Raw genomic sequence first — 10,737 nt, 5'->3', positions numbered from 1 at the left:
CTTTCCACCTCCCCGGGGACAACCCCCCATTCTCCCCAATACCGAGGCTTCCCCTCCCGCATCAGTGTTACCCCAAATAACCCCTCCAGGTTCCAACCCCTCCCCTCCTTAAGCAAAACATCCGGGAGGGGCCTGGGGGGGGGGCCAAAAACACCCCCCCCCTCACCTTCCCCAAGGGCACCTTGAAGCCCCCCAGTGCCAGCGGCACGATGCGGGGCGGATTTTGGTACGGGGGTCACGCACAAACAGGCCTGGACACCACCAGCAGTGCCAGAGCCCGGGGTGTCCCCCCTCGGCCGGTGGGGTGGGCGCGGGTGGGTGGGCGCGGCCCCCCCGTGGCGGGTGGGCGGCGGGCGGCTGGCGCTGCCGTTGCCATGGGGACCGTGGGCGGCCGGGGGGCCGCGGGCCCGGTGAGCGCATCAGCACCGGGAGATGCCGGCACCGGCGGGGGGGATCCGGGGGCAGCACCCCCAGCGCTGGGTGCCCACCACATCAAACCTAGCCAGCCTGCGGGGATCCCAGATCCACGCCCCCGCACCGAGGACCTCGAAATCCAGCCCCGCCCCTGGATCCCATATTCCAAAACCCCCACGCCCAAGGAACCCCCAAATCCAGCCCCCCTCGGGGTATCCTATATCCACCCCCTCCCGGGGATCACAAAATCCACTCCTTGCCCCACAGGAATCCCATATCCAGCCCCCCAAGAACTCCAACATCTTCCACATGCCCGGGGCCGATGCTGGCAGACAGACATCCCAGGCATCCTCCTCGGGTGTCCCCGAGCCTCCCCCATAAGCGAGGGGCTGGGGCGGCGATCAGGCACACTCGTCCCCCAGGGATGGTACCGAATCACTCGCAGGCCCCCCGTGAGAAACGTGTTTATTGCAAACTGGGGGTGGGGTGAATGGAGGGACAAGGCGACGACCGGGGACCCCTGGCCTACCTATCCCAGGGTGGGAGGGGCAGTGGGAAGCTGCAAGAGCCAGGCTGGGCCTGGGGGGGCCAGGGCTGTCACAGCCCCCCCTCTCAGACCCCAAAGTTCCGTGCCAGGGAAGCCCATGTTTCTGGGGCTCCTGCCCACTGGCTGGAGGGGTGGGCTGCTGGCTACAAGGGGAGTGGGTCTGTAGCCACCCCCAAACTCCAGTGCTGTGAGGGACGCCCGCACTGCTCCCTGGTGACCCCTGGGGAAGGGGAAGCAAACCCTGTGGTCTGGCTGGGGTCTCTGTCCAGCCCAGGGTGCCCTGATCACCCTCCAGTGATGGGGTGGGAAACCACGAGGAAGCCTCCCATGGGGCTGAGCAGGCGGCAAGGGCAGCACAGTCACCATGGGAGACCCCCAGCGCGGGATTGGCAAGGGAATTTGGGGGTGCCAGGTGGGCGGGGTGCAGGCAGAGTGCAGGCAGGGTGCAAGGCAGGGGCAGGCTCCCCCATGTGTCCCCTCATCCCTGCTGCCCGTACCCAGCACCCAGCTCTGCCCACGAGGGGCAAAGCTGCCCACAGTCAGGGCAGGGAGGGCTCCACACCCCCAGAAAACCCAAAAGCAGCATCCTCATCCACCAAAAATAATAATTATGTCACCCAACATGCTCCGTCTATTCCGGAAAAACACAGAGCGTCGGCAGCGCGAGGCAAGGGGAGGCAGGGGAGGAGAGGGGTCTCGGCGCCCGGGTTGCCGTGGTGACAGGATGTAAATCTGCCCGCCTGGCCTCCCCGCACGGCACGGATGGGTGCTGGCAGCGTGGAGCAGCGGGTCACTGGCACCGGCACGACACAGAGTGCAAGGGTCCCAGTGGGCATCCGGGGGGTTTCTCCTCTCCCTGCTTCGTTTTTCAGTTGTTTTTGCCGCCGTCAAAACTGGACAGCGCCAGGGGAGATGTTGAACATGGAGGGGTCGAACTTCTGGCCACGGAACGGGGAGCCCTCGGTGTCCCAGCCCTTCTTTAGCATCTCGTGCACCTTCTGCAAAGAGGTCACAGGATCTCTTCAGCCCGGGGTGACCCCACGCTGTCCCCCACACCCCTTGCCTGCCCCTTGTCCCCCAGGTGTCAGGGCTGCATGGCCACCCGACCAAGGGAAGGGGACGTGGTGGACACCGGCAGCCCCCCCTCCACCCCGGCTGCTAGCAGCCACTGCCAAGGGCACACACCACCCCTGCTTCTCCTCACTGCCCAGGGAAGGGCAGATGGCACCCAGGGCAGCACCAGGCAGCTCCTGGGTCTGGCTGAGCCCAGACCTATGCAGGTCCATCCCAGAGCAGGGCCAGCTCTGGGGAGAGGCACACAGATGTGGGGCCCAGCCACAGTGCAGGCTTATGGGCATTTGCCAAGATGCCAGGAATGGGAAGACAAGAGTGAGTGGCAAAAGATGGACCAGCTGAACCTCAGGCCCCCACAAGGTTGATGTGGGGGGACAGTGAGCGAGGAGGAGCTCTGAGATGGAGCAGAGCTGTGGGGCTGCCACATGCTGCACCCTTTTCCTGGGAATGGGACCCTTGGAGAGCTAGTGAGAGGGCCAGGCTGGGCTGATGGCACAGGCTGGCTGGCACCTACCAGCTCGTGGCTCTGGGGCTTGCCCTGCAGCTTCTGGTGGTAGTCAAAGGTGAGGCGGTCGAGCACAGCATGCTCCTCCTCATCCACTGTGGCCATGGAGCGCTCTTTGTTGATCTTGTCAATGTCGATCTGCTCCTCGCCCTCCAGGATAGCATTCCACCAGTACTCGTCCCCCTTGTTCAGGTTGATCTAGGGACAAGGTGTGGGTCAGGGAGTAGGGAGAGGAGCCCCCATCCCGTCTGGGACATGGTACCGTGGCCCACCCCACAGCTCCAAGGCAGTGGTGCAAAGCTTGGCCGTGCTGGCAGCAGCATGGGGCTTGCCCAGGAGTAGAGGTCCAGCTCACACCGATCCAGCCCCATGGCTGGCAGACGGGGAGGGACGCTTGTGCCTCCTTCCCTCAGCAGTCCAAGGGTTTTGCACAACCCCGCCATAGCCTCCTGCAGCCCCAGCTCAGACCCAGGGCTGAAATTCTGTCTTACACCGTGGCTCAAGGCCAAGACCAGTGTCCCTCAGGGGTGTTCCACCCACAGGTGACACCAGCCTGGGGCCGCATGGCTAACTCAGCAGCAGCAATAGAGTCCAGGACTGTCGGACAAGGAGACTGTGTCTGGTGGAGCGTGGGGCTGGGGCTGCTGGCATGGCCTTTCTCTAACCCAGAAGGAGCCCTGGTCTCAGTTCTCCTGGCACTGGCTCTGTGGGTGGCAGCGTGGGTGGCAAAGGAGGTGACAATGTGCTACCTCAGCTCACTGCCAGCACCTGCTTCCCATGGCACCCTGGCTCAGCAGCAGCCCGAGGGATGGATGAGGATGCTCCAGACAATATCCTCGCCGGGAAAAGCCGTTGGCGGTAGCCACGGGCATCCCCGGTGCAGCGCCCTGCACGGAGCCGGCTGGCTGGAGGGGCTGTGCCAGGGCAACGTGGGGCATCTCGCACCAGGAACTCGGACTTGCTTTTTGTTTTTCCAGGAAGAGTGGGCTGCTTCCTTCCATGTTATTTTAGCACTAATCCCAGCAGCAGGGCAGATTTATGACATTCATTGGGCTCTGCAAAATCATCAATAAAGGCAGACAATACAATTTGCTCAAAATTCCCTGGAAGCTCAACGGCTCCGGAGGGGAGAACACAGGCAGCCATTCCCGTTACAAAGCCAGGCGTCTCTGCAGTGTGAAGAAAAGGAACCAATTAATACAGGAGGGGGTGGCTGGGGTTTAATCCTTCTGGGAGAGCAGAGCCGGTAAAATATTCCAGCTTGGGGAAGGCGTTAGTTTTTCCAGCTAGACAGGCATGCTTGTTCTCCTTTTAATTGCACAGTTCCACTTTGGAGGGAAGGGAGAGCTGCTAAGGGTTTGCTCCTGGGCTTCCCAACCCTGGGTGGGCAGGCAGGGGAATGGCAGGAGCCCCCAGAACATCACCCCTCAGCCAGCAAGCCAAGCAGAAGGGCAGCAGCCCAGGCCAGCCCATGCCTGCAGCAGGAGCATCCTCTAGGCTCCTCAGGGTTTGGAACATGAAAAATGTCCCCACAGTGCTGGTGGGGTGTGAGCTTCCCTGGTGATGGCTCCCCACAAGCCGTGCTCCCACAGCATCGCTGGAGGGTATGCATGGCTTGTACGTCCCTACCAGAGGCAGCCTGATAGCAGAGGAACAGACAGGTGCTGCAGGAGGTCAGGCATCACCCCATCTCCATACCAGAGTACTGGGGAATGGAAAACTCACCCCAGAGCACCTGGGGATGGAAACTCATCCCCCCTCCCTTCCCTACCAAACCTGTTCCTCTGCTGGTGCCCTGCCACCACCCACACACCTCTGCAGCCTGCCTGGGGGATTTGCTCACCCCTCTTTATTCCAGGGCAAGAGCTGTCAAAGTGGGACTCACTCCAAGGTGGGAGCCCCACTTTCTGGTGTGAAATGCCCATGGTCCAGGGCAAAGGTCGCTCTGTCCCTGTGAGTTTGGAGTTCCATGCTTAGAGGAAGTGCTGGAGCACTCACCGTGGACAGATCTCACCTCCAAGATGGGGGACATGGACACAGGTTGATTTCCTGGACTGTGTCTGCTGATGTTCTCTGTGCAACCAGCCCATGCTTGGCTGAGCATCTGGGCTACAAGAGCTGGCGGTGATGGAGGTGCAGCTGGTGCCCCTTCCAAGCGCTTTGGGTGCCCAAAGGTAGAGGTAAGGGAGAGCTGGGAGGCTGTGGTAGGTCTCTGGGTGATGCCCCCCACACACCAGCCCTCACCCAGCCACCCATGGAGGAGGCTCTGGCATTTGGCTGACAGCCCCCCATGAGGCTGCAGGCACCCTCAGGGAGAGCTACAGAAATGGGGGCTCCAGGAGGGAGCAGGGCTTTTTGCACAAGGACAAACCCTGACCTGATTATGTTTCTCACTTCGAGACAAGGCAAAGCTTCGCTGCACTTGACACTGCTGCTTTGAGTTTCCCAGCCAACAGCTTGGGCTGACCCCCCAACGCCCCAGAGCTGCCAATAGCCACTTGCCAGAGGAAAGATGAGGTCCCTGCAGCGTGTCCACACCTTTGGCCAGGCTTTGGATCTGCCTGGTGGGTCCCAAAGGCATAAAAGCCCAGCTGAGTCTTTTGGGGTGCCTAGGGAGGCAGGAACAGCACACTCCAATGCTGTATCCTAAGACAGCAGTGTCCTCAAGCTGAAGGGCTCACTTCCCACAGCCAGTGTCCAAAACATGTCTCAGCCACGTAGAGAAAGGCTGTTCCAGGGAAAAGCACAGGGGTAAGGAGGGACTGCAAGGAATGACGAGACAGTCAGCAGGAGGGACCCTCCAGCAGGTGGAAGGCATCACTGGCATGGACATGGCATCATGTCCCATCTCCACACCCTGCTGGGAAGGTCACGACGCCTCATTGCCAGTGCTGGGCTTTGCTATATAGCACGAAGTTTCTTCTCCAATCCCAAATACCTTCTCAGAGCTGGAGAGATGCTGCCAAGGGATCTAAGTGGGTCTTAGGGAAACAGCCTGCTTTCCTGCTGGAACCACAGCAGTCCAAAGTCACCCCAAAAGTCACTGGAAGGTGTTTAGAGGAACAGGGGAGGCAGCAGTGGTGTTCCTAGCACTGTGTGGAGGGCAGGGCTGAGAGAGGCATCACGGGAGTCATGTCCCCTTGGCCTCGTGGCTCAGGGGATGACAAGCCAAGGCTGTAGTATGTGTTCAAAGCAGGACTTGGTGACAAAAGCCCAAGTGTGGATAACAAAGGCTGAGAGGAGGAGAAAAAAGAGAGGGAAATGGAGAAAAAATCCTCCACAACGAAAATAATCCCAAATGGTGTTGTGCACAACACCCAACGGGGATTGCTAAAAACAGCTCATGCGAGGTTATTTTCATCTCGCTTTCGACAAGCGAGCGGGTGTGACGGGGAAGGGAGAGCACAGGGATGACACCCAGGGCCAGGGTACGCTGCAGCACCACGGGCAGGGGCACATCCTGGGACACAATCCCGAGCAGGAGGATGTGTGGATAGACCCCTGCCCCGTGTCAGCAGAGCACTCCACTGTGGAATGACACCAGCTGAGTTTTGCTGCCATGCACGTGGCTGTGCCAAGGGATGAAATGAGAAACATACTGGTGTCAGGCTGGGCTCCAGCCAGGACAACCCCATGGAGAAGAAGGGGGAAGGCAGACTGATCTCTCAATGCTGGTGAGGGGAGTGCTGTGGCTGCTGGGAGAGAGTGACATGTAATTAAGAGGATACATGGATAAGACCGCCAGGCAGGATGGGGGAAGCAGAGCTGGGAGGGGCTGTAAGGCAAGATAATCTTGCCAGGATAAGAGGGGGTGGAGCAGAGAGGTTCGTTTTGGAGCACCTGTGAACAGCATCCCAGAAGGGAGGAGGCCCAGGATGATGAAAGAGCTGTAACAGCAGCCTGGAGATCAGGGGGTTGACGATCCCTGACATGTCCTGCAAGAGCACAGGGAACTCAACAGCCTCTCTGCACAGAGCTGGGACCTTCCCAGATGGACAGGACCAAGCAGGAGAGATTCTCCCCCCTTGGTGCACAGACCGAGCTCTGCTGCGGGGTCACCTCAACTCACAGAACACGAACACGCAGCACTGAGGAGCCCCAAGCAGTGCCCAAGGTGGGCAGAATCTCCTCAGGCAACCCCAGCACTGGCACTGGGCGAGTTTGGTTTCGGCTGCATCATCACCCTGCCAGGGAACGCCATCCCTGGGTCCCATGGAGGCAAGCCAAGCAGCACCTTGCAGGAGGAAGACATCCCCGAACAGCTGCATTTGGAGCTCACACGGAGCTATACACAAACTGGGGTACAGAAAGGTCTGTACACCCCATCAGCCTCAACCAAACCCCAACGGCCCCATCCAGGCTCTGAACAAAGCATTTCATTCCCACAGGGTGGGTGTCTCCTGATGAATGAATCAGGAGGAGTCGCAAACCACTTCTGGCTACTCTGAGCATGAGAAAAGGAGATGCTCCCGGGCAAGAATTCCTCGCTCTGCTCCAGTTACCTTACAATTCTTCAAGCGAGATCTCATCCCACCATCAATATGTTGGCAGCCAGCTGGAGATCCTCACAACCCTGGGTTCATGCTAATTCGAGGCAAGACCCAGCCTGGAGTTGGGGGTGATGGGCCCACTCTGCTCCCCATGCTGCCCGTGGCCACTTCAGAAGGCCCCAAGTCTCGCTCCACCCACACCATTCCCAGCCTCTGACAGGTATTGAGGAGTCATCGCCTCCCTTGCTGATCCTGGGAACACCCACCCGGGACTCCCTTCCGTGCTGGAGAGCAGCCACCCCTTGGGCCATCTCCTCTTCAACAGGTTTACCCTTTTCCAGGATTGTTTCTTTTCCCAGATTAGCTAATTTTCAAAATGTTTATGAACATTTACAAAATGCATGTAGAAGAACCCACAACCTCCTTTTCCACATCCCTCCACTGGCCTGACGGCATCGGAGAAGCTCCTCTCCCTTGCAGGGACCTCACTCATCCTTTCGGCACCGGCCTGTCACTTGGGGTACATCCCTATGGACTGGCAGTGGCTGGGTGACACTGAGCAGCCCCCCTACACACCACCTGCAGCGTTCCCAAGTCAGGCAGCACATTCCCATTCCATTTCCCACTGTGAGGGCTTGGATTTGGGTGCCCATCTGCTGACATTCTTGTGTCATGGGGTAAAAGGCTTGGAGCCTGCTCCTTCCCCTACAGGGATGGCACGTATCCCCTCCTGGGTCTCACAACAGCCTTGGGACTCCTGAAACTCTTCTGAGTAAGTCTCTGCATGGAAAAGGATAGGGCAAAGATAGCCACAGGAAGCAAAATCCCACTCCCAGAACAATCCTGGCCCCCAAACTGGCACAGGAGTTTGGGAACTGTTCGACACTTGAGATCCCAGGGTGATGGGCAGAACCCCCACAGTAGCTCCAGCTGTGGATACAGGTGAACTCACACCCTCAGCCTGCACATCTGGAGCACATCAGAAAACAGGCTCGGAGCTGGGAATCCACCAGTAACACACAGCTGGGTGCCAGCAGCCCCTGGACCACTTCAATGGGGATGATTTGGGGTAGCAGTCACACAGCAAACCATGGGCCTGCTGAAGGCATACGGAGAACAAGACACAGTGTCCAATTCAAACAGGGTAAGTAGGAATCCCATGGCAGGACAGAAAGGAATGGCAGGGAACAGGCACCTGCCAAGATGCCAGGGCCAGAGCAGGGCCAGCAGAGTTGGAGGGCAGAGTCAGCAAGCCCAGGTGTGCAGGACTGGTGCTGCAGTGCAGGTCCATGTGGTGGAATCGGGGACAGTGATGACCCCCAGGTAACAGCTGTGCTCCCCTGCCTGCAGCTGGAGCTGGGGACCCCCTCGCCCAGCCTGACAGATGTGCTGCTCAGCCAGCATCCTGAGGGGCACCTCAGGAGCGGGAAGCAAGGCACGGCACACAGGAAAGGGGAGCACGAGCCAGATGTTGGACAGGCAAAGCCAGACACATTTCTTTTCCCAGAGAAGAAGCCTTTTCTTGAGCCTTTTCCACCTGGCTCAAAATTCCAGCTGCTGCAGTTTCCCAGGTCAAACCCAGTGCAGCTACAAGCCAAGGGGACGTGGCTGGTGCAGACTGCCCTTACCAAAATGCACTTCCCAGGCTCCAGGCTCCACAGGGAACTCTCTGTATTGATCTTGTGGGTGAGTTTCCCTTCCATGAGGACATGCTGGCTGCTCCCCTCCAGCACCGCTACGCGAATCGTGCCACTGCTGATATCCACAGACACCTGGAAACAGAGACAGACAGTCATCCGGAATGTTTCTGCTTGCCCTCTCGCTCTGTGAGTTGGGGTGTGGGGTCAAGTACACTCGCCAGGGATGAGAGAGAGAAGAGCTTCCAGCACTGCATGTAGCGGGAGGGTGGGAATCCCTCTGTCATCTCACAGTGAACAGCGACAGCTTGGAGGAGTGAGGGAACCTCTCCAGGAAGGGAAAGGCAGCACAGCTCAGCAACTGGGGCCCTTGAAGGATTCGAGGCAGCTGGTTCTACCCAGTGCCTCAGTTTCCCCATAGAGAAAATGTGCACCTGTAATGCTACAGGCCTGCACACAGCACTCAAAGGTTGGGCACCTACTTGCTGTGACTGAGCTCTGTAGGACCAGGGTGTGTGCCCCTCTGTCACCATGATGAGCTGGGCAGGGGTGTGTGTCGTCCTGGGGGCTGAGCGGGGGCAATTTGGGGGTTCCTACACCAGGGCTGCAGCAGCTCATCCCCCCTTTGCTGCACCGTGCCAAAAGCCACCTCCTTGGCCCTGCTTGTGCTGCTGGAGCCAGCCCTGGGCTCGGCCCAGGCCTCCCTCAGGCGTGCGAGGAGGGGCCGCGTGCAGGAGGAACGCTGCGGCACAGCCCGGCACCGCTCCCTGGCTCCCTGCGATGGGGACAGCTCTGTCCCCAGGAACGGGGCCAGCTCCCGCCCACAGCAGCCATATGGGGAACCCTGCTCCGACCTGCCGCGCAGGTGACATGGCTGTCCCCTGGGGAGGCAGAGGCAGCCTGTGACAGGCACGCAGTATCCTTGGTCTCCGGAGAGACCATATGCTCTCTCCTGTCCCCTTCAGCACTGAGCTGCTGCCAGCAGAGCCCGCACCAGGCCAGGGGTTGCAGGGAAGACCTGGCTGGGAAGGGGCAGGATTGTGGCCCCCAGCACTGGCCTGAGAGGAGGAGACTGCAGTGAGATTTGCCTGCATTCTCTCCCAGAGTTCCCCCAGATCTTCCTCCCGCTCTGCAGATCTCATTTGAAATGTTATTACATTATCCATTACCTAGGAGATTTCCAGCGGCTCACTAGCTCCATGCAGGCAGGAGACAGGCAGAGCTGCTCCAGCAAGGGAGAGCACCGTGGCTGTGTCTGACTGATGTCACCTGGGTACAGCCCCTGAACCTGCTGTGTGACAGGGAGCTGCTGGGGCTCTGGCAGGAGCAGAGGAGGCCCAGCACACACACAGCACAGGGTGACACAGGACTGAGCTCTGACATAATGGCTGGGAGCAAGACCACGGTCACTGGGGATCAGGAAAGGAACATGAGGACAGGAGAGGACAACTGGCTGCCACCCAGCACGTGGCTGTGGACAGCCTCTGCGAGAGAGCAGCTGCTCCTGGATGGGAAACACCTCCAGAGAGGCTGAGCGTGGAGCAGCTCCCTCCAGTCCAGGGCTGAGGCCTCACTTCAGGGATGAGGCATGAGGATGAGGCTCTGTCTTCTGTCACCACTACCCACCCAGGTCCCTGGGTGCAGGGACAGGGCTGCTGATGCTGGGCTCTCAGCATGGCACAGGGCCTGTCCAGAAGGGTCTAGGGAAAAAAAGGAAGGTGACTCCCGAGTCACCCTCTGAGGAGGCTTCTTTGTGGTGTGGAGGGACAGGGAGGTTGGAGACATGGAAGGCACAGATACAGCATTGTGGTTTTGGGGTCCACAGGAATAGGAGCAACCAAATGTGAGAGGGGTTTTTATTCCCAGCACCATGCAGCTGTTGGAGCTTTGCTGGAGCTAAGGGGCAACTTCAAGGTGGCTCTGGGACCAGCCAGGTGTTGGGAGAGGGAGCAGAGAAACCCAACAGAAGAAGGGTTCTAACTGGGCAGCCTTCACCCAATCCCTTCGCTGTGCAAACAGCCAGAGTGAGAAGCAACTGCAACACCTGTTCCTACAACTGTGCCCAGCAAG

General features: G+C 59.4%; 1 protein-coding gene across 1 annotated transcript in view; it reads right to left on the bottom strand.

The window, feature by feature from the left end:
- Nucleotides 1–863: 863 nt before the first annotated feature.
- Nucleotides 864–10,737, bottom strand: part of NUDCD3 (NudC domain containing 3) — a 30,009-nt gene continuing 20,135 nt past the window's right edge. Inside the window, exons 4-6 of the mRNA XM_050337368.1 lie at nucleotides 8,659–8,802; nucleotides 2,550–2,738; nucleotides 864–1,959 (exon numbers count right to left, since the gene is read on the bottom strand). Coding sequence (XP_050193325.1) covers nucleotides 1,849–1,959; nucleotides 2,550–2,738; nucleotides 8,659–8,802 — 444 coding nt within the window. The 3' untranslated portion in view covers nucleotides 864–1,848. The remainder of the gene's footprint in view (nucleotides 1,960–2,549; nucleotides 2,739–8,658; nucleotides 8,803–10,737) is intronic.

The sequence above is a fragment of the Myiozetetes cayanensis genome, unplaced genomic scaffold (assembly GCF_022539395.1).
Source record: "Myiozetetes cayanensis isolate MyiCay16 unplaced genomic scaffold, myiCay2020 scf62, whole genome shotgun sequence".
Classification (NCBI taxonomy): Eukaryota; Metazoa; Chordata; class Aves; order Passeriformes; family Tyrannidae; genus Myiozetetes; species Myiozetetes cayanensis.
This window is presented reverse-complemented; position numbering and strand designations above follow the sequence as displayed.